Raw genomic sequence first — 24,416 nt, forward strand, 5'->3', positions numbered from 1 at the left:
CAGGACTGGCCTAGGGGGTATTTTAATTGGTTTTAACAAAATTTTAATAGAGCGGCCAATTCAAATATTTATTCTTAATTATTTTAGATTTGTATTTGGTATTTATGTGGGATTGTTTTAAACTGGCTGTAAGCCGCCCTGAGTCCTCCGGGAGAAGGGCGGGGTATAAATGAAATAAATGAAATAAATGAAATGAAATAGTCTAATTGTCCCCTTCCAGCCCTACAATTCATCCCTCACCAATTCACTGTGCAGGGCATGTAGAAAGTGAAGTGTCTTCCTCTTACCTAGCAATCTCATAAAGGGAAGGTTTATGAAAGGCCAGTCTTTTTTTCCACAACCCAGCAGGGGAATTGGAAAGACTGCCAGAAGAGAGAGGGCATAACTCCATCTTTCCCCTTCCAGTTGCCTTTTTTGATACTGGTTAGAAAAGAAAGTTGGGCATTTTCATCCTAAACAAATGTATGGAAAAGTGACTGATTTACTTCTAGTTCATCAGTTTGCTCGACAGTTTGCTCGACAGAAGATTTTTTTTGAACAGTAGCCTGGTAATTTTCTGATCTATCCATTTAGATAACCCATAAAGTAAAACAGACAGTAGATGTAGCACCATGGAAAGCTCCTAATGAACATTTTGCTTCAGGAGATAATAGAAACAAACTGAAGTCTTACACAAACATACACACCCTGTAAGTTCTAGCATTATTCTTAAAGAGCATGAATTCATAAATTGCCAACCCCTCCCTGAAAATGGAGGACTATCATGTTTCTGGTTTTTTTTTGCCTGCAAGTGTGGGGGATACTTGACTCCATAAGTAAGTCCTGCAGACCCTGTTTACTAGCCTCATGTGAGAAATTCTGCAGGATCACAAGCATCTACTCCTCTTCCTTCTCCTAAGTTTTGAAACTTAAGCCTGCAGGCTTGGCAGCTAAGAAACAAGTTGCTTCTTAATAGGATACAAAGCTTTCCTAGTCTTATATGAGATAATAGTAGTCAGAGATCATGCAAGAAATCATTGAAACTAAAAAGAAAAACCTATACATATTTGCAGACCACAGTAAGAAAATCCTCAAAGCTAAAGTATCATATAGTGAGTGAATAAATGTGCTTTTTTTCCAGGCAAACGAGAGCAAGGGAAGGGGAGAGAAAGAAGCTGAAAGATAGAAGAAACCTTTTTTTTCTTTTTTTTGTGTTTTTTGTGTTTTGCTCTGTAAGAGAAGCAAAAATAAAACATTCCTCCTTTGCAGAAGCTTAGGCAGCTCAGCCCTAAGTCTGGTGAGACATTCTAAGGCAGGGCTTTGTTGTCTTCTGCTACCATCTAGTGGTTTACAAAGGAATAATTAAAATGCAAATTACTCCCTCTCCTATAAGGTACTCAGATTAACATTACCCACTCTTAATAAATAAAATATATTAAAAATGAAACATGTCTTTCTATAAAGATACCAAATACACTAAAAACGTCACTGCTGTAAATATTTACTTTGGAATATTTACAATGTTTGGAAATGAAAAGGCAATCATCAGGTAAAGCACTGGATATTGTTTTCATGTTGCAACAATTTTTAGCTCTTTCCTTGATGACCTCCAGATTACTTTTCAAATACAGTAGGCAAACAAAACTCTTGTAAATAAAATGTATCCAGATTACATCAGACTACACTCAAGCATATTCTTACTCCATTCAGATGGAGCTGATGATGGAAAACTCATTGTTAATGTTAGAATGGTGACTGTTCTAACTTTTGCAGTAGTTTTATGAATGGGCATGAGGAATTCCCTGCCTTGCCTGTTAACAATACTGTTAGTTTCAGTATCTTTGGCAATGGGATTATCTCATGTGTTTTACTATGTACTATGCCAAAGACATCTGAACAAAAAGCTGTTCCTGACACTTACCTTAGGGAACATATAAGAATCTATCCCTACCATCAGTTTTCGGCCCGACTCCAAAGAGACCTAACCCTATACCTAACCCTAGTTTCATTTTATTGGCAATCGTATTTTCCCATGTATTTTACTGTGAAACCCAAAGAAGTCCAAATGAAAAACTGTCACTGTCCCTAACTATATACCAAATGGAATCTAGGAACCAGTTGCTGAAATTTAATCGTAATCCAAAGCATTTAGGAATGACCGTTGATCGGTCCTTAATTTGTAGGACCAAAGTTAAAAAGAAAAAGTGTGTAGATAAAATAAAATAAAAATTCTACATAAACTTTCTGGTACCAGCTGGGCAGCAAGGCTACAGTTCTTAGGACATCAGCTCTTGCTTTGATATACTTGGTGGCCAAGTACTGCAGCCCTGCATGATTAAACAGTGCCCACACAAAAGCAGTGGATACCCAGCTTAATCACATTATGAGGCTAATATCAGGAACACCTTCTGAATGATTACCAGTATTATCTAACATACTACCCCACAACCTAGAAGGCAATCAGCCTTAAAAAGGAGGTGGCAAAAATCTGTGGCAAGCTGATTATTACCTATCATCAAATATTCACACTCAAATCTTGGAACTTTTCATGGAAACTTAGATAGCATTTGACAATGAAATAGCATGGCGCCAGCTTCTAACCCAGATCTGTTATATTTAGTGTCCAGTACAATGTTCTTTTGGCTTTGATTTCCCAAGAACAATGTGGACAGCACGTAACCGGGTTCAAACCAACCATGGCAGGTGCCAATACTGGAAATATAAATGGGGGCTGGTTGATAATCCTAACTGTGACTGTGGGAACATTCCACAAACTTTACATCATATTGCAATGGAATGCCCCCTCAGAAGTTTCCCTGAATCCCTGCAGAAATACGTCATCTTGAGGGTACTGCTGTCCAATGGCTAAACAACCTATATATCTGGCCATAGGTTTAGTCACTCCAGTAACTGCTCATACATAATTTAATTCTATTCATAATTTTATTTATCACTCACACTGTGTATTTTCAAAATAATTCAATGCTCTGGTGTTTATATTTTGATGTACATTTTATATGCTGTTTTTGTGAATTTGTATGCACTAATGTTGTATTCTATTATGCCAAATGAAATACATACATATATAGTATATAGTGTATAGTATAGTGTATAGTGTATAGTATATAATACACACACACACACACATACATACGTACATATATAGTATCCTTCCTATCTATCTGGCTGAGTTGGGACTTAGGGGCACTATTTTGAAGTGGTTCTGATCTTTTCTGATGGAGTATACCCAGAAGGTGGTGCTGTGGAGCTACAGTTCAACACATTGGCTGCAGATCCATCACATCCCATAGGGTTCAATTTTGTCTTCTGGGTTTTAAGATATAGATGAAACTGGTGAGTGAGGTATTCAGAGTGTTGGAATGGGTCACTATCATAATGCTGATGATACTCTGGTTTACTCCTTCCCATCATCTAACCCCAAGAAAATAATTGGCAATCCTAAACTCAGTAATAAACAAAATGAAATAAACAAAACAAGTTGAAATTAAATCCTGACAAAATATAAAGTGTTTCAGGTAAAGAAACAGCTGTACTTGAGGACTGAGATGAAGTCTGCCCAGACAAGGATAGTTGAGGCAAGAAGCAAGAACTCTTAAGTGGCAATGATCTACAGTATGCCTTGGTTATATTCTGCTGTGCCTATTGCATAAGACTATACTGTTCATTCTGTGGGGTTGTTCCTGGAAGGATTCAGAAATTGCCAACTAGTACAAAATGTAGTTGTTTAGCAGCTAGTGGCAGAAGTTACAGGGATTGTAAGACACCTCTCTATGGAAAGATTTTTATTAGTTTACAGGCGTTTATCGGGCATCAGTTAAATGATACCAGTTGAAACCTGTAAGCCTTACATGGCACAGGGCCACATTATACCATATGTAGGACCACCTTTTTGTGATTATGCATATATGGCCCATTAGGGTTGGCAGAGTGGACATGCTCCAAGTCCTTTGTATTATGGAGTGTAATTTGGGGACCTCCTCTGTAAAACAGCATTCCCATGGAGATCCAGATGGCCTTGACTCTATTGGCATTTTGTAAAGCATTAAAATCCTGGTTGTTCCCCCAGGCTTTTGGGTCAAGGAGTTCAGTGAGCACACACTGGCTGATTTGTCTGGTTCTGTCCCTGGACTAGAAGAGGAATATTTTTCGACCATGATTATATGTTTATCTTATTATTTCTACTTGCTATTTATCTCATGTTTCTGTTTTCCTTTTAATTCTTGTTCACCACCTAAAATCACAGTATTGTGAGATGGCCAGCTACATAATTTTTTTCCAATCAATCAATCAATCAATCAATCAATCAATCAATCAATCAATCAATCAATCAAAGAAATAAGCAAGTGCTGGTGCTGACCTTAAAAGCCCTAAATCAGTGGTTCTCAACCTTTTTAATGCCGCGACCCCATCCGGTCGTAAGTCGAGGACTAAACCGGTCGTAAGTCGAGGACTAAACCGGTCATAAGTTGAGGACTACCCAACCGGTCGTAAGTCGAGGACTTTCCCTGCCCGGGACCGCCACGCATGCGTGGTTCCGCCCCTGCGCCGGCCGAGGCGTAGCTGGCAAGCGGCAGAGACGGAGCAGGCCGACCACCAGCTGGCCCAGCCCAAGGGAGGTAAGGCACCCACCGGAAAAGGGGGAAAAATATGGCGGACAAAAAAAATGGCGGACAAAAAAAATGGCGGACAGCCTTGCTTGGGGACCCCCGTGAAATGGTCGATCGACCCCAAATGGGGTCCCGACCCACAGGTTGAGAACCACTGCCCTAAATGGTTCAGGTCTGACCATCTGCCTTTCCCATTATGAATCTGTCCAGTTACTTAGATCAGCAAGAAGGTTGAAGATTCCCCCTCCCACCACTACCAAAAGTTAATTTATGTGGAACATAGGAGAGGATCTTCTTCTGTATGGCTCCAAGACCTTGGATTGCATTCTCCAAGATGTGCTTAGCTCTCACTCTCATAGTATTCAGTAAAATGGTAAAAAAAAAAAAAAGTCTCACCCCTTCCACCAAATTTTTGTTATCTGAACTGATTTAATTACACGGATTTTAAATTTTACCTGTGCTTTTAAATATATTGGGTTTTTTTATTTTTGTGTCTTATAATTTGCATTTTAGCTGCTGTAAGCTTTGATTGTTATAATTGTGAGATGTGAATAAAAGAGAGAGAGGAAACAAAAGTTTTAAAGAACCTGTTTTCCTTCTGTTTTGTAAATGGCATTTCCTTGTAGTTCTGATATGATCTTTCCCAAACCATGGTTGGAAAAAGATGGTTACGTATTTAAGACAGCCAGTGTTTAAGAGAGCTAGAGTTGGTCTAGTCGCAGGGGTAGGCAACCTTGGCTCTTTTATGACTTGTGGACTTCAACTCCCAGAATTCCTGAGTCAGCATGGCTGGTTCAGGAATTCTGGGTATTGAAGTCCACAAGTCATAAAAGAGCCAAGGCTGCCTACCCCTGGTCTAGTGCTTAAGGCACCAGGCTACAAAGCAGGAAACAGAATTCTAATCCCTCCTTAGTCATGAAAGCCAGCTGGGCGACTTTGGACCAGTCACACACACACTCTCTCTCTCTCCCAGCCCAACCCATCTCATAGGGTTGTTCTTGAGGGAAAATTAGGAGGAGGAAGAAGTATTAGGTATGTTCATGAGAATATGAGTTATTTATAAAAACAATAAAAACTGGGTAAATAAAAATAAAGTGTTTTTCATTTTTTATAAACATAACAGTGAATTTAACAGATACATCAAATTCTAAAAATTCTTTTGCCTCATGTACTTACCATTCTGTTCCTCTAATTCATTTCCAATTTCATGTCCCATTTGTTTTTGGCGAGATAAGATTGAAGAGAGTGCATCAAGACCAGCATCCTGTTCTGTACAAAAAAGCAAAACAAGCTCAATGAATATAAAATTCAAGTTAATAAATCCGAGATTTATATATAAAGATTGCTGAGGAAATGCCCAAACGTAGGTTTAAACTGAAAGAAAACTTGCTAATGGCTGGATAATAAATTGAAAAGTCAAATTTTAATATACTAAAACAAATAGATACAGCACTTAAGCTGACTGCTAGAAAAAAAATCAAGCAACAATTATTTAAACATTTCTTTATTTCTTTGGTACCTTTATTTGCTTAAATGAGGGCTTATGTAATCACTGTGATCTTTGAATTTCTAAGAACTTCCCATCAGGCAAAATATTTAAAAATCCAAAAAGAAATAGTAAAAAATCATGGAATTTTCACGTATGCATAACTGTTGTTCCATCTATTTTCTGGATTTTTAGCCATCTTGGCTAAAGAAAAAGCTAGTCTTAGGGTTTGAAATTGGAAAGTTGGATTTTATCAATTGGCCTAATAAATATTGCCTCAATATGAATTTACAATGAATGTGGACAGTAGTGAGCAATTTCTCAACAAGTACATTTAGTCAAGGATCCCAAATACTTAAGAAACTGGATGATTAGCTACTTCTCCATTACGAAAGCATTGGATTGTCTGGCATACTCACACAGTTTACTCATTAAGCTTTTCTGATTTTCCAAGAAAGGTTTAACATGAGTGAGAAAAAAGCAGCAATAGCCCTTAGACTTATATAACACTCCATAGTGATTTACAACACTCTGAGCAGTTTACAAATGTCAGCATATTTCCCCCAACAATTTGGGTCCTCGTTTTACCAACTTCAGAAGGATGGAAGGCTAAATGAATCTTGAGCCTGGCAGTGAACAGAGTTAGTCTGCAATACTGCATTCTAACCACTGCAGCACCAAGGCTCCAAGCAAACGAAGCAAACACCATGAATCTAAATATCTTTTTCAAACTGTGTGCTAATGTATCTTTCATTGTGGAGTTAATCCAACATTTGGGGGAGAGAGCATTGCCATAGCTGCAATCTCCCTACTTCCAACTGTAATCTGGAACACATGGCATAACCGCACCCTTACTTTCTAAATCAGGGGTGGGAAACAATGACCCTTTTATGACTTATGGACTTCAACTCCCAGAATTCCTGAGCCAGCCAAACTGGAAGTTGAATTCCACAAGACATAAAGGGAGCCATCGTTCGCCACCTCTGTCCTAAATGAACTAAATTACAGGTAGTCCTTAACGTTATGACCACAATTGAGTCCAAAAATTTATATCGTTAAGTGAAACATTTGTGAAGTGAGTTTTGCCCCATTTCACAACTTTTTTGGCCATAGTTGGTTAAGTGAATTATTGCATTTGTTAGTAACATGGTTGTTAAGTGAATCTGGCTTCCCCATTGACTTTGCTTGTCAGAAGGTCGTAAAAGCTGATCACATGACCCCAGGACATTGCAACCGTCATAAATACGAACCAGTTTGCCAAGCATCTGAATTTTGACCATGTGACCATGGGAATGCTGCAACAGTTGTAAGGGTGAAAAATGGTCATGTCACCTTTTTCAGTGCCGTTGTAAATTTGAACGGTCACTAAATGAATTGTTGTAAGTCGAGGATTAGAGTCTTGGACAGAGTTGATGATTTTTCCGAAAGATTATTCACTAGCTATTGTGAACGTTATTTGCAGAAAGGGAAAAAAGACTTTTATAGGAAAAAGGCAAACAGTAAGAAAAATGTTACAACAGTTCAAACTAAGAAGTTCAGAAATTAAAGATGTTACCAATGTAGCTAATTGCTGTAGGAAAAATTCTATGCTAGCCCTAACTATTCTTTGCTAGCATGCAAAAAAATCTTCCCAATAAACTACACATCCACAAAATGTCTAGGAAGGTTCTGGAATAGCAAAGAATATTTAAGAAGAAAGCTGGTTTGGAGACTGTAAAACCACAGGCAACAGACCACCACCAAGTGATAGAATGGAGATTATGTCTGGGAGCAAAAGTCCCAGACCACAAACTATAAGCGCACCTACTTAAAAAAAAAAAATGAATCTAGGGAATAACAGCAGTACAAAAGCATCAGAAAAGGGCATGGAGAAAAAAGTCTGGGGATTAAGGTCACGACAATATAACTACCATATTGATTTCAATCATATATTGATTAGAATGAGTTTTTCCTTCCTGAAATTGATATAAGCAAATAGTTAACCGTTTCCATAAACAACATGCCAATAAACAGAGGCACAGATGATTACTTCCCCAGAGATGTAGAAGAATCAGGGGGAAAAAAATTGTGGCATTCAATAACTTGAGTTTGCTTAAGGAATTCCAGGCTGATACCTTCTTTTTAGCAGCTAACAAAAATTATTTGCAAACATAAAAAGGATGAACATAAAGAGAGAAACTATGCTAACAGCAAAATAAATATCTATCCAAGGATTCAAACATCTTAGATAACTCTTGGCAAAACAAAATACTGCAAAAATGTTATACCTATTTTAAGGACGATTTAAAGACACCTCCTCCCGAAAAATACAAAATGGAAGATTTTAAATCTAGGCCAGTGGTGGCGAATCTATGGCACACGTGCCAGAGGTGGCATTCGAGCCTCTCTGTGGGCACGCGCACCATGCCCCGGAGATGGCAACTGTCCTCTTCAACCAGCCACCCGCTAACTCGCCGAGGTCCCACATGGCCAGATGCATCCCAGCACCCATGCGCTCGCTGGTCTCTGTGTGCGGGGGCCAATGGTGTCAGGCAGCAGCCGCCGTGGCCCCTGCCTCGCCTTGTCCTGCGACAATGGCACCCCCGCCCTGCCTCGCCTTGCCTCACCTCACCCCGCAGGACGAGCCTCCTGCCCACCGTCCCACCCACCAAAGACCCCCTGGATCTCCCCAACTTAGCCCGGCCCCCACAGGCATCCCTCCCCAGGAGCAACATCAAGCTGGCCACGCCCACCCATCTGCCATGACCATTGTAGCCACGCCCACCCAGCGGGCCATGCCCAGGCAGCATCCGGCGATACATAAGTGGTTTTGGGTTGCAGTTTGGGCACTCGGTCTCTAAAAGGTTCGCCATCGCTGATCTAGGCTGTGATCAGCTACAAAACTAATACAAAAGTTCACAAGATAAAACAAGGAAGGAAGGATTTACCTTCGATAATTCTCTGTTGTTGCTGCCGGATATCATGAAAGTCAAGCCCTCTCGTTTCCTCAGGCTCCTCCACAAGCCATGGGTTTGTTACTTCTCTTCTGACCCCGCCTGCCATTAGGCTAGACCTAAAAATGAGTTATTTAAAAACAAATTAATGCTCCTATCACTGGTATGATTCTGATTCCGATTCTGCTGACAGGATATTTAGACTAAAGCGAAGAACAGTGGAGATCTTTGGTCACCACAATGTAAAAAAGATGTAAAAAGAGTACAGAGAAGAGCAACAAAGATGATTAGGGGACTGGAGGCTAAAGCATATACTGTAAGAAACGGTTGCTGGAATTGGGTATGTCTAGTTTAATGAAGAGAAGGACAAAGGGGGACATGATAGCAGTGTTCCAATATCTCAGGGGTTGCCACAAAGAAGAGGGAGTCAAGCTATTCTCCAGAGCTCCTGAAGGCAAGACAAGAAGCAACGGATGGAAACTAACCAAAGAGAGAAGCAACCTAGAACTAAGGAGAAATTTCCTGACAGTCAGAAAAATTAATCAGTAGAACAACCTGCCTCCAGAAGCAGTGAATGCTCCAACACTGGAAGTTTTTAAGAAGAGACTGGACAGCCATTTGTCTGAAATGGTATAGGATTTCCTGCCTGAGCAGGGGGTTGGACCAGATGACCTCCAAGATCCCTTCCAACATTATTATCGTCATCATCATCATCATCATCATCATCATCTGGGGGATCCAATTATGCAATATATCACTCATATGTAAAAACATTGACAAAGATCAAGTATCAAATGACTCCAAAGAGAAAAGCAATTTAGTATTTAATTCAGAATGAGCATCTGTAAAAGGTATGATTTTTTAAAAATATTTAAAACACTTTGGGGCATTCTTTTCCATATCTCCTTTAAAGTGTTAGGGACTGCAACAACAAAAAACAAACAAACATACAAAACAAACTAATTTAATTACAAGAATCTTTCTCAATTTTTTTCCCAAGACTTAACAAAAATTCTCATTAAAAATCTCACTACCCAAAGTCAGCATGAGGCAATGGAAAAGGAAAGCAAAAATTTCATTTTCAACAATACCTTAAATTCCTATACAGTCTTAAAATCAAATGGAAAACATGCAATGCACATGATGCTTAAATAAGCATAATATCCATTAGCTTTGTACCTTTATTCCAAATAAGCAAGCATAAGGATAAAGCTGAAGCTTCCTTTCTGACCCCATGATAGTGAGAATAATATTTCAAAATTTCTATCACCTTGAGAAACACAATTTTATTACCTGTTAGCATTGCCTAAAATGAAACTGCAGTTACAACTCATGCACTTCTATGTCTTATACAGTACTGGTATTTTCTTTCTTGATTCTACCTTTGAAAATTTTTGAAAAAGCCTACATCCCTGATACTCCCTGAAGCCACCTGCACACTCTCCCCTATCCAGCAGCAATCTTTTCTGGCCCTGACATACTTACGCTACACCTCAACAGACACTGTGTCAGCCACTCACTCATTCTCATTCACACTCCCCTGCCTGGCAGCAGCCACCCCAGTCTCTGCAGCACTTGTACCACACAAGCTACTTGTGCGCCCTCCCAACCCAGTAACAGCCATTTACCTGCCTTCCAGCTTGCTTGCAAGCCACCTGGGACTTGTGAATCCCTGCCGGCTTTCCTAAAGAATTTGTTTGTTCAAAGCCGGCAGGAAGTTGTAAGGAGGTCCTCACTTAATGATTGCAATTCTCACTTAATGGTAACCACAGGGACCAGAATTTCTGTCACTAAGCCATGCTGTCACTTGATGTCAACTTTACAACCACATCACTTAGCAACAAAATTCTGGTCACAATTACCATAGTAACTCAAGATTTACTGTAGTGCTTTTCCACCTGCCTCTCATTAAAATGTTGAGGACCAGTTATCTGGAATGGGGGGGGGGGGAAATGCAGGTTTAAATTATTCACATGTACCTACTGAAGGATTCAGACTTTGCTTTGGAAAGCTTGCATCACAATGAATTAGTCACATTTAAAAATACTAAAGCAACAGATTAGGACAACAGCTGTTCTGAAAATCCAAACTATTTTTGGTTCCTTTACAAACTCAGATGAAACTAAAGCTTCAACTGATGATAATTTAAGCACTGATCTGCAGATGATTACAGCTTCAGAATCTATATACTAATAAAACTCTGATTCCTTTAACTGAACAGTGTACCATAAGGCAAAACCTTTTGAACCAAGATACCTCATATAAGCTAACTTATGGCATGTATCCAAAATCTGGGGCCAATGATTCTCATGGAATAGAAATTTGGCAAATTTTATAAAACATTTTATGATATAAAATGTTTAAAACAGTTTCTGACACAATAATGTCATAAAATATTTCCTGATGTTTGATTGTGCCATGTAGTTCAACGTTGGCTATTTTCAAGGTGGGTCTATCTCTGAATATATCTCAGCTTTTCCAGTGAATGCAGTACAGTACATTAGAAATTCTGTCCGTCAACGCTGCTAACATTGGATGTTTTTGCTTTGACATTGAGTTTCATCTGTCGGAACCATGACACTGTCACTGTTGAAGGCATTGAGGAAATATCTCCGAAAAGATAAGTCAAGGAGTCATCAAGGCTATTCTAATATCAATTAAATTAATAAATTAATATAATAAATTCAATCAATTAGGAAAAACGTATTAAATCAGCACTGCTAGGTTAACAATTCAATCGATCAACTATTACAAATTATAGCTTTGTTAATTAAGGAGAATCCTTGAGGACTGTTTAGTTATTTGTCCTTATTTGAGACAGCAAGTTAGGATTTTAAGATGTTAAAAAAAACAAACCCTAATCAGTATCATTCAGATTGCTAAGCCAAAGCTTAGAACAAGAATGTAAGCAAACAAAAAGGACCATGTCATATAGGAAGAAAAAGTGTAAATCCCAAAACAAAATCAAAATGATCTGCAACATAATGCAATAGTTAATATCAATCCACTGGGTCCATTCAGAGGTTAAACCTCTGGAAGGCCATAGGCTGCCATCCCTGCAATTGTATGAGCTTTTTGTTCACTTTTAAAAAGTACCAACCAAGCTTTCCAGCCACAGCATTATTTCTTTACCATACGTTTTCCCCCAAAGCCCGCCAAAATCAGCAGCAGAATGCAGAAATAAAGGTAAAATGATGATTGCCATTCAACCTGAGGTTTATTGTTCAATACAAAATCTATTTCTTTCATAATGGGAATTGTAAAGGTATTATATTCATATAATGATTGTCATTACTGGTACAGTAATTGGTGTTAAATTGGTATTAAGAGGCCAAGGGCCAAAGGGAGTTTATGAGTTTCCAATATTATATTCACCCATCTGTCTGCGTTATTTAAACTAACATTAAAGCCTAACTTCAGAGAGATGGGAGGCATAGAACTTTCTGCTGTAGTAGGAAAGGATAATCTGAGATGGGTAACCTCTACTCCCAGTTGGGAGATAAAGGAAGAGATACAATTTAACTTTAATTCTTTTTTAAACTATTGTTTTATTGTATTATTATATAACACAATTAGTACATTATACTATTTGGCAGAATAGTATTATAGTGTTGACTAAAAATTATTAATACTCTGATGATTTAGATAATTTTTACTTTTAAAGGTAAAGAAACAAGTTTATGACAGCATTAACCACGATTTCAAAAGTGATAATGTTCAAAGAAGCATGATGTTGCATAAAATTTACATCAAGAGCTGAGAGTTGCACTGGTAAACAACTGCAAAATGCATTAAGCTATTGATGATTATATAATGAAGGTTTCTATCAAGCTTAATATTTAATATTAAGGTCTCCACTGTATTCTCCATTGTTGTTTATGCATATTAGGAGAAAAAAGTTAAAAAGCTATTTGGTTTCTAACTTTTCCTTTGTTACTCAATCAATTTGCAATGTTTGCAAGAATTTAGACCCTCTTAGAAACCATATGGTAGGTGTTTATATTTGACAAGCTGCATAAAATATTGTATATATGGGAACCACTCTGGCTTGAATTTGGTTAAACTTCTGTTATGAATATTTACAGTTAATTTTTCCGTTGCTACACATTTTTCAAGCTTAAAATCCCAATTAGATATCATCAGAATTGCGTCTTTCTTCCAAAGTTGGGGAAAAACTTATTCTTAGAAAATTATTATATTTATTATTCAAATATTCTGGGTTTACACCTAGTAAAAATGGCTGTTTCATTTCAAATTTAAATTCCAAAATTTTCTGTATTGTATTATATATGTCTTATTCAGTACTTTTGAAGTTTTTCTAGCATGTCTCCCTTACATGATAAAATGTTCTTTCTGTTTCCTAGCATGGCCAATATTTATCTCTGGAAGATTTGTCTATCTGGGAGATTACTGGCAGTAGTTTATAGTTCTCAATGTGCCTCATAACATGCTTAATTCTCTGAAAAACGTATCTTCCCTCCAAAAATCCCTGCAAAATTTTCCAAGATATTTATAAGCAAATCTTTAGTTCCCATAATTTGTGACTCACTCCACTATTTCAAAGGATTTTTTTTTGCCCGTTTTAAAATACCAATGTCAAAAAGAAAGATGTAATGGCATAATTTTAATATAGCTGTTGTTCTTGCTTTGTTTGTGACAAGTTATCTCTACCATCAAAAAAAATCTTTTTGACAAGTTGAGTAGACCCCTTCATACCCAACAGAGTCCAGCTTCCACCTTCTGATCTTCCTCTGTATCATTTTGGCAGTGTGAAGATTAAAGCTTATCCAATTAGCCACCCATGGCTTTTGCCATGTTAATCGCTTAAATCTTTGAAATCTTCACAGCAGAGTGGAGTGTGCAGATATCTTTTGATTACAGGAGCAGATTTAACTAATTAAAAGGCTTAGCAATCTGCCCAAATATAAAAGATGTTGAGGTTTATAATTGAGAATTGTCCTTCATTTTAACAAATGGCAGCTTATCTTCTCAAGTATATTGTTTCAGTGGTTCATGGTTATAAACTTTCCCAAGTAAAGCAGATTAGTCATTCAGAATTTTCCCTTGACTACAGCCACACAATGAGGCTTTCATTTAGCAAGGATTTTAAAAATTAGTTGTCTACATAATGATACTTTCCTCTATGAATAGTAAAATACAGACATAGCCTTTGAGGCATTCTAAGTGTTTCAACTTGAATCCACCAATTGTTATGAAATGTGATTTATGCGTTTTGAAAACTCCTGACTATGAATAACAAAAGACTGAAAGTTCCAATGTCTCGTTCCGAGGTGCTATTTTAATATTTGCTGAGGTGGTTTATCAGAATATATTCTGATTACCTACTTTCAACAGACCATGATTTCTCAAATGCTTGGAGCAAGGTTTTCCAACATACTATGTGAATCTATTCTGCCCACACCCTTTTATCATTAAAATATGATAGATGTAAATTATATTGTATTATATTACCTGTAGCTAGTTGAATTCTTTTCACCAAAAGCTTTTCAGTAATGCTTTATGCACTTAGTTTCGGTTCTGGAATAGCTCTACAACTCTATTGAGGCTCTATAAATGGTGGTTTCCAGGAATATGGCTCTAATAAATACTGGTGCTGCTATTATTGGTGTTTTATTTGGACAAGAAACAAGCGTTTAAAAAATATTACAGTAGATTAGAAATAGGGACAATTGTTATGAATATATTATCCTTTCAGAGAAGTAAATGACAGGACACCTAGAAATGGGATGGTTCATTGAAAAGCAAATGAAAGAAATAGTTTGAGATGAGATAACTCTATTCCACAGTTATGCAAATATTTTGGATATTGAGGACTGTCTCCTAAATTAAAGCTGAAAGTACTGGAAAGCAAACTCCTTTGCTACCACATAAAGCAAATCACTGACCTGCACTGTGGCCAAGTTGTCAATTAAATAAGAAGAGTACTAAAACGACTGTAGCACAACAAGAGAAGTTTCATTAAAGTAGATTTTGAAGGACATACAGGGAAATGTACTGAATATTGACTAAACCTCAAGCAAGATTAATTTTAAGAATGCTTTGATAATTCCATATTAAGAAATATTAATAACATGGAATTGTGGAAGCATTCTCAAAATTAGTATTGTTTGAAGTCAGATTTGTTAAGACTCTGGGCAGCTTACAAAAATAAAATAGCACAGTATAAAACACAATAGTCTTGACAAGACAACCATAATAATATATTTAAAAAAAACAAGAAAGAGGCTCCAGGAGCAATCTAATCCCAGGCCTGAGTGCACAGCAAGGTCTTAAAGTGATTTCCGGAACACTTACAAAGAGGGGGAGGGCATACTAACCTCTGGGGCTGTTGTTCCAGAGTGTAGTAATTGCGATACAGAAGGCGCACTTCCTCATTTCCACAAAATGACACTTTTAGCACACCCTTTGCCTAAATATAGCAGGTGGGCAGAAGCAACTAGAAACAAGGAGTCCTTCAGATATCTAGCCTTCTGAAGGGCTTAAAGCTGATAACCAGCACCTTGAAGTTCACCTGGTTGCTTGACTGGCAAGCAATGCAGCTCGCATAGCGATGACGACCCATGGACTTAATAAGAAGTACCTGTTACTGACATGGCACTTTGAACCAGCTGTAGCTTCCAGATGGTCATGAACAGCAATGCTCCAATTGTGAGCTGACTAAGGTGTTAAGTAACCATCTGAAAGGTCTTCCTGATCAAGGAAAGGTACAACAGATGAACTTGTAAAAATCCCTTCCTGGCCAAAGCCTCCATCTACTCTTCAAGCAGTAGCTACAAGTCCAGGAGAATCTTCTACAAGTTGTGCACCTACAGTCTCAAGTGGGAAAGTGCAATTCCAACCCAGACAAGCAGTGTAAACATCTTCAACCTGGGGGGACCCAAACAGTCATGACTGGTCTTGTCAGGACAGAGATGAAATCTGTTCCTCCCCACCCAGACCAAAACAGCCTCCAGACACAGGCTTAGTACATTGGCAGCTTTACTTGTGCAGTGCAGGGCTGAGATAGAGCTGGGTATCATCACCATACTAAGGACCCCAAAGTCATAAGTATTAAACCACAAGAGTGTGTTAAATTTTGAAGCAACCATTTTAAAAAAAAAAATCATTCTAGAGTCCTAAAGAGGCTAGAGCTCAGCAAATACATTCAGATGAAAAAAATATAATCTATGGAAATCCAGATATCAAAGGCAAACTGAAACAGCTTTTGTTTTCAAATAAAAGATAAAATAGGCTTGGCTTAAAAAAATTAACTAGGCAAGAAAGATCTACAAATACCATAACAATTACAGCATATAATAGCATCTATGTTTTGCTGAAAGTGTAAAATTTCTGAAAATGTTGAAATAAAAAAGAGAAAAAGAATACTGATATGTCTCGGGAAATTGTAACGTATTCAATACTTACCTGTTTTGCCCATTTCATGAATTATGCATAAATTATTATGCACTATGCATAAATTATTATGCACTACGCATAAATTATTTGTATGAATTAAATGTGCAAAATGGAAAAGTCCAGTTTATTCAGACATTTATAAACTGGCAAATAGAATTTACTTTTACATCTTTAAATTTTTGTTACAAATGTTAACTACAGCAAGTTAGCTTTAAGGAATAGCATTGTAGCACTCCTTCATTTCTGCCGATTTAAGAGAAGCGGTTACAAAATAGTAACAGTGAAAACAAAAACAAACCAGCAAAGTGATCTCTTGTGACCTCACCTTCCTCGGGAAACAGATTCAGAAAAAAAAATTTTTTAATCTTAACTAATGCAACAAAAGTGGCAAAACTGCAAAAATATTGAAGTATGAAATAAGCTGTTCAACTTGTTTTATGCTTGTGTGCATCTATGCCCAATGGACACTGATGTTATTATTCTCTTATACAAAAGGAAAGATAAAAAGAGTTACATGCCGATTAGTCTAACTGGACCTGGAAAGCTGTTTGGTAGAACTCTGAATCAGGAAGAGATGTGACAATAAGCAAAATCTGGCAAATGTATTCAGCTTCATATGAGGCAGCAGATGTTCATAACGAGAAATATATTAATGTAAACGTTTCTTGTTTGGTGATGTGGAAAAAACTTAGAAGTTTCCATTATAAAATGTTTTATACAAATAAGGAGTTGAAGATTGGTTGCTGAATATTGTAAGAGATAAATATGATGGAAATAAAGCATGAGAAACAATAAGTGGAATGCTTAACAGATTATTCAGCAGTGAGCAGAGAATAAGACAAGAATATGTGATGTCCCCTTTAATATATATAGGAGTAAAATGTATGGAATACTTATGGTGACATAATAGACATGGACATATGTGTACTTTTGAATGCAAATGATGCAATGTTGCTAGCTGGGAACTCAAATAATTTGTATTAATGTATGATGCAATGAAGAACACCAGTTTTAAAATGAATGTAGAAAAGAGCAAGGAAGTTGTGTTTGGTAGGGAAGTGAACAATCATATGTTACATATAAATGGAAACAATTAGATTAAGTGTATTAATTTGTCTACTTTGGTACAACAGCTCCTAAAATGGGGAAATGGATGGAGAAATTCAAAAATATGCAAATACTGATAAAAACACAGTGGGCAATTATACAGTATGTGGCCAGTTTCAAGGAAGGAATGCTTGTTGAAAGGTGCAAAATTGTGTATAAAAGCATATTTTGCCCATTTGTTATACAAGTGAGAGTTGGTTATGTCAGACCATGAAACTTGGGGACTGCGGTAGCAACAGGATACTAAAGATGCTTGCTCACTCATTTATTTATTTACTTATTTAATTTAATAGATTGATGTGTCTGCCACTTGTCTAGAGGCAATTCTGGATTTTTATGTGTAAAATAGGAAGAGATGGTGTCAAGGATGTGTGGGTACTTTATGAATATGGACTAAATGCAATTAGTTCATATACTTATAAATGTATAAGTATATGGACTTATGGAAAAAATCTGAAATGATTTGATCATATATGGAGACTGAAGAAAGATCAAATCGTAAAACAAATATGTGAAGTAGTAGTGAATGAATTTAGATGATGAAGAAGAAAGTTGTGGTTGGATGTAACTTATAAGATCTTCAAAAAGAGATGAAAAGTTTAAAAATAGAAGGGAATGTAGGAAGTGGTAGCAGGATGTCACGGAACAAGACAGTTTGCAAGGATAGAATAGTGTTGGTATAAACCAGTTTTAGTTCTTTCCTCTCCCCCCCCCCATATATTTAATTTGTCTGGCCTTCTATTGCTTACTCCTTTTCTGCATAACACTACTTACTCAAAAAAAACCATGATAAATACATGGATTAGCTTTGGAAAGAATAAATATTCATAAAGATGAATCATTTATGGTGTAGAATGATTTTCTCAACGGTGGCATGCTCCCTCTACTGGCAGTTCATCAGAGCTGATGCTTAACAATGCACAAAGAAGGTTTTTTTCACCCCTCAAGCAAGTGTTTCATATAGATAGATTCTGTACCTGATGTTATGGAGTGGGCAACAAGCAAACAGCAATAAGGAAACAATCAATCAGAGTGAAAGTCAGAAGAGTTGAGAAGATACTGTACTAGTTACAAAGGCCACAGAACAATTAATGACATAATCCCCCACAGTACTTCCCTCAGCAACGACGACAAATCAGAATATAATTTCTCGATCTAAAATGGCTTAATTTTAGTATTATATAGTATTTAGTATAAATCTGTGAACTATTTTCTGCTTTTAGAAAACAGGATAGGGGATCAAAATCCTAACACTGTCTTTTTTGCAATTTAGCACTCCATATCAGGAACACAATTGTGGCTAGTAACAATAATCTGAAGAGTAAAATATAGTGACCAAATATTGCAAGACTATATTGTCAGTACAGAATTCACTTCTTGCACTGATTTGCATGATCAAATGTGTAGCAGTCAGCCCTTCTTCTGAAATTTGTTGACACCACCTTCACCTTCAGATATGTAAGAGTCACAACAAAGCAAGAATAAAATGGCAGTTTAAGATCTTAAAATGTCAATTTGTAGCCTATATTTCTAGATTTCAGTGACTGTACGGTCAGCTTTTCTTCCCTCTGCCTGTTTCCAAACAGAATGTCAAAGAACACCAGACCGTTCTGCCTAGATTCAACTATGCACGCCTATTTATTTCTTTTCCATGGATTTCCTTTTCTTTCCATCACCCGATACATGATATCTATCTTTGGTATTAATTCTTGCTTGCGTTATTCAATTTCTGTGTTCATCAATGGTATTCCCTTGACTGATATTCCCATGACATGCGACATGCAATTTAGTAAATCTGTAAGAATCTAGGACAACTTTCCACAACCAAGTTGCCATGGCCAACTCACCACAGGACAACTTGCCAGGGGACAATTCAATGCTGCATTAATCATTTATTTAATCAGTTACTTTTATTACTGGTGACATTTTCATTGAAATTATTGTAACTCCTGTATTTCTGGATTGAATTTATTTTATTATTATTGGCCACAGTTCTGTCAACATTAATTTTACATTTGTATTTGTTGAATTGTCCTGTGGCAAGTTGTCCTGTGGCAAGCTGGCCACGGAGAGTTGTCCCATTACGATCTGTAATACAGGAATCAACCACTAGAATTTTCAGATGTGTGTGATCATATGAGCTATCCATGTTTGTGCGAACAGATACAACTATTTCAATCCTGAAGATAGGTGAAATTGATCACACTTATGTGTGTACAAATACACACACAATTACGACATGCTAGCTGCTTCTTTTCTTACGATCCTGTAGCTTTCTCCAATTGTTATTTCTAATTTGCTGAAGCTTCCAGAGTACCAGTCTGCAATTTCCATTATTTCTAAGCAGAGATTGGAAGAAATATGGTAACGTGGTTACAACCCTTATAATGAGCTTCCCATGAAAGCCTTTTTATTCTACCACTGTTTTGTTTACTGTTCAGTTTCAGACCATTTGATTCTCCTTAACTTCACCTTTTATTGTTTTATTATTGATATTATAGCATCAGTCCTTTTATGGAAAGAACGTTTGCACCGCTGTCATGAGGAAAAGAAGGAAGAGGCAGCAGACACCTTCAGGAAAAGATTTCACCTAAGCCAGGGCTTTTCAACCTTTTCACCGATTGTACCACTTTTAGGAGATGGCAATATTTGAGTACCACCAGTCGTCTAGCAAGGTGTCAAAAACTTGATGACCCTCCCCCAAAAGGAAAAAAGTGATCAAGTACAGGTAGTCCTCAACTTACAACAGTTCGCTTAGTGACTGTTCGAAGTTACAATAGCACTGAAAAAAGTGATTTATGCCCATTTTTCACACTTATGACAGTTGCAGCATCCCCAAGGTCATGTGATTTACATTTGCATGTTTGGCAACTGATTCATATTTGTGATGGTTGCAGTGTCCCAGGTTCACATGATCCCCTTTTGCAACCTTTTGACAAGCAAAGTCAACGGGGAAACCAAATTCACTTAACAACTGTGTTACTAATTTAACAACTGCAGTGATTCACTTAACAAATGTGGCTAGAAAAGTCATAAAATGGAGCAAATCTCATTTAACAAATTTCTTACCCTTTCTCCTTTTATATCCTCTCCTCTCTCCCCCTCCTTTTATATCCTCTCCTCTCCCCCCCCCCGCGTCCTTTTATATCAGGGGTGTTGATCTTGATTTCACTGAGGGCCACATCAGCATTGTTATTATTGTGGGGGGGGAGTGGGGCTGTGTGGCCAGCTCTACATTGCTCAGGTCAAGGGGCGCCTGTGGGGGGGCATCCAGGGGTTTTCAGTGGAAGGGGTTAGGGTTAGGCTCCTTCCGTCCCTCCTTCCCTCTTTCTCATTCGCATCTCCTTCCTTCTCTTTTCTTCTCCCTTTCTCCTCACAGCTTCTCTCACAAAAAGCCTTTTCTTTCTCACGCACATGTCCCTCCAAAATCCTCCCCATTCTCACGCACACGCCTCTCCAAAATCCTCCCTTCTCACACACGTCCCTCCAAAATCCTCCCCATTCTCACGTCCCTCCAAAATCCTCCCCATTCTCTCTCTCTCTCTCTCTCACACACACACACACACACACGTCCCTCCAAAATCCTCCCCATTTTCATGCACACACCTCTCCAAAAGCCTTTCCTCTCTCACACACACTTCTCTGACAAAAGCCTTTTCTCTTTTGCCTCTTTCTGCAGTGTCTTTTTCTCTCTCCCTCTCCTGCCAAAACTGCCTTTTATATCCCTTCCTGTCTCTGTCCCCCTCCTCCTCCTTTCTCTTCCGCGTGAGCTGGAAGTGCCGATCCTGAGGCCTTTGTCTCGACCCAGCTCGGCAGCTTCTGAGGATTCTCTCATGGCAAGTCCTGCGCTGTGCCACTTTGGCTCATCCCCTCCCCCCGCTACACTTGGCTAGGCTGGGCAGAGCCGCGTACCACCTGCCAGGTATCACCGGTTGAAAAGTCCTGATCTAAGCTTCTGAAAAGCAGAAAGTTGTCGAATACATCACAGGAAACATGCCTTTCCTGTAACTAACATCCCCCAGGTCATTTCTGACAGAGGATAACCTTTTCCTTCTCAGACTGCTGCTCTTTGCTCAGCCACCAAGCGGCTCATACAGGAGGAAAACGAGGGCTAAAAGTTTAAATCCTTGAAAAAAAACCAAATAGACTAGATTTTATAACTACAGATAGTCCTCGCTTAACAATCATTTGTTTAGTGATCATTCAAAATTACAACAGTGCTGAATGAAGGATTTACAACCTGTGTCCAAAGTTACAGCCGCTGCAGTGCCCCAACAGGCACACAATCAAAATTCAGTGCTTGGCAGTCTGCCTTCACTTACAACCAACTACGGGAAAGGGGAAACTCCCCTCTATCTCTGCCTTTAAACGCCCAGCAAAAAGAGGCATTTTAGGACACTGAAGCCGAGCAGATGCCTTTAGAATTTTTGTGTCTTCTTTTTTATAAAGGGTCAGGCTGGGTGCACCACATAAGCAGTGAAGTGAAGAAAACAGTGAGGATCAGCTGGAGTGGCAAAGTTCAGGCAGCACAGGTGGCTCGGATGGGGCTTCCCATGGGTTTGGTGGTTAACTGGGGGATGGTTGCTATGTGCTGTGCCATTGGAGACTCATGGGCATTTGGAACATCCCGCCATGTTTTGTGCCCCACTGTTTTGTGCCCCACTGTGGAGGCTCTGTGAGTGTTCAGCCCTTTGTGGATGAGTCTGGCTGCTTCATGCATAGCCTACACTGAGCCTCGAAGGACTTCCCCCACCTCCCTGAGGCACTCCCGTGCACCTTATTTGGGATCCCCTCCACTCAATGAATGGTGAGATTGCTTAATGACTGCAAGGGAAACTGCCCTGATTGCAGTTGTTGAGCAAAACAGTCACGTGATATCTTACTTAATGATCTTTTCCTCAAATGAGATTCCAGTCCCAATTGTGGTCGTTAAACTTGGACTACCTGTAGACCTAGTTTCCTGCACAGATTGTTCTTCTAATCTTTAACTTGCTAACACCACTGTTAAAAATAGAGACAGTATTAGCAGTCACCATGTTAGCAGTCACCACTGAAGAGTGCTTGGTACAGAAGGAAGCAGCTACTTGCTTCAATCAGACAAATGTCAAATCAGTTGTATCATATCATCTGTGTGTACTTAAAATTCCTGTAAATTGGGTAGAGGAACACAGGTTCTTCAGAAATGTTTTCAAGATTATGTCACTGTATTTGCCGCTCATCTGCAATACTATACCTTATTACATCAGGTTCTGTATTTTCAATTTGGAAAGATGCTTGGAGTTTTCTGTGTGCCGTGAAAAGTTCATCTACTAAAATTTGCCGTCTTTCTCCTTCTCTCTGGGTTCTGCAAGAACTGGATTAAGGATCATTGTTTGATTAAAAAAAACGAATCAAATAGGTAAAGAATGGTACCCATGTACTCAACAGAACAGAACATTACATCCTGAGTAAGGAAACTCAAGTAAAAAATTAAGCTTCTCACAAACCATCTCTTTTGCAATAATCCTGTTTTATAAAGTGTGTTACTTTTATGCACTTATAAAATAAGAACTATAAAATAATTTGCACACAGAAAAGGACTACAAAAGTTAAAAAAAAAGTCCATCTTCAATCCAATGTCTAGGACAAATTATAAAACAAGCACATGTATTTAAAATAAAAACCATGATAGCAGATGCAGAAGCCTGATTCACACTTGCTGTTACCAAAGAGGGTGTCAATTTATGCTCAAAGGGGGTGCAATCACACATCAAACAGGCATGTATATCAGGGAGGATTGCAGAATTGTAAGGGTCCCAACACTGCTTTTGTAGCCCTCAGAGTCTACACAAATTACGCAGAATATTTTTTGAATTTAGGAAGATCTGGGAAAGAATTTAAGAGGCAAAACTAACACCTTAGTTTTGCAAAGGCTTAGGGTATCCATTTCACACTTTTAAAATGTTAGCTGTCCATAAAAATGGATATACTTTGGAGTGCAGCCTGCAGGTATTTTGGAGAGTGGCCCTGAACAGGAAATGAAAAGTAAATTGAATAAAGATAAAAGTCGGAATACTTCCTGTAGTTGGGTTTTCCCCAAATTGAGGGATTTTTAAAAACATGTGTGAATCAGGTAGGGGTTTTCCAAAATAAAATGAACCATAATTATCATATTGGACTTCCAGTTACAACTGTTTACATGGATACAGCTGACGTGTTGATACAGAGTGAAACAACAAGTCTTTCAGACGATTGGTTTTTTCTTCAAGATTTTGCAGTAACGACCTGACAGCAACATTGACCTAGAGAGGGAGAAAGAAAGATAAGACACAGTGTGGCTTATCTGTTTCTCAAAGACAGAATAACATCCAAAGGAAGGAATAATGAATACAAATCAAACTGTTTAAAAAATTACCAGTACATCTATTCTTACACTACACTGTCTTTATGCTATCTCATGTTCCTGAGCTGTTCCTGACTCTGCTGATTTTTAACTTCAATACAGCTTTTCCTTTTTTGTGACAATGATTGTGTATGCAATACCCACAAGCAAAATGACAGCTCTACTCTCTGGATTTGGAAAAGTCCAAAATACTATTTTAAGGATTAGCAAGAAGCCAAAAATTCTCAGAGAGTTAAAAAAAAAAGTTTCTAAAGTTTTCTTCACAGAATGAAGAAAGCCTCAGTATAGAAACTGATGAGGGGAACCAATCTTTTCAGGAATATAGCATGATTGGATGAGAGCTGGTCCTCATCTACAATGTCTTGTGCATTGAGGGGGAAACTGCTTCTAAATCATCCTTCAGTAGCCCCATTCTGGGTCAGGGTTCTGAATGTAGCAGAGCAGCTTCCTTGCTGAGATCCACTGAGAGTCAAAGGGCAGCAAAT

General features: G+C 38.1%; 1 protein-coding gene across 1 annotated transcript in view; it reads right to left on the reverse strand.

Annotated features, from left to right (window-relative positions):
- STX8 (syntaxin 8) overlaps positions 1–24,416 on the reverse strand; it is an 89,378-nt gene that overhangs the window by 58,887 nt on the left and 6,075 nt on the right. Inside the window, exons 3-6 of the mRNA XM_015815200.1 lie at positions 23,736–23,830; positions 22,783–22,893; positions 9,021–9,145; positions 5,784–5,876 (exon numbers count right to left, since the gene is read on the reverse strand). Coding sequence (XP_015670686.1) covers positions 5,784–5,876; positions 9,021–9,145; positions 22,783–22,893; positions 23,736–23,830 — 424 coding nt within the window. The remainder of the gene's footprint in view (positions 1–5,783; positions 5,877–9,020; positions 9,146–22,782; positions 22,894–23,735; positions 23,831–24,416) is intronic.

This window comes from Protobothrops mucrosquamatus, unplaced genomic scaffold (genome assembly GCF_001527695.2).
Source record: "Protobothrops mucrosquamatus isolate PMUCROS unplaced genomic scaffold, P.Mucros_1.0 scaffold325, whole genome shotgun sequence".
In the NCBI taxonomy this organism is placed as follows: Eukaryota; Metazoa; Chordata; class Lepidosauria; order Squamata; family Viperidae; genus Protobothrops; species Protobothrops mucrosquamatus.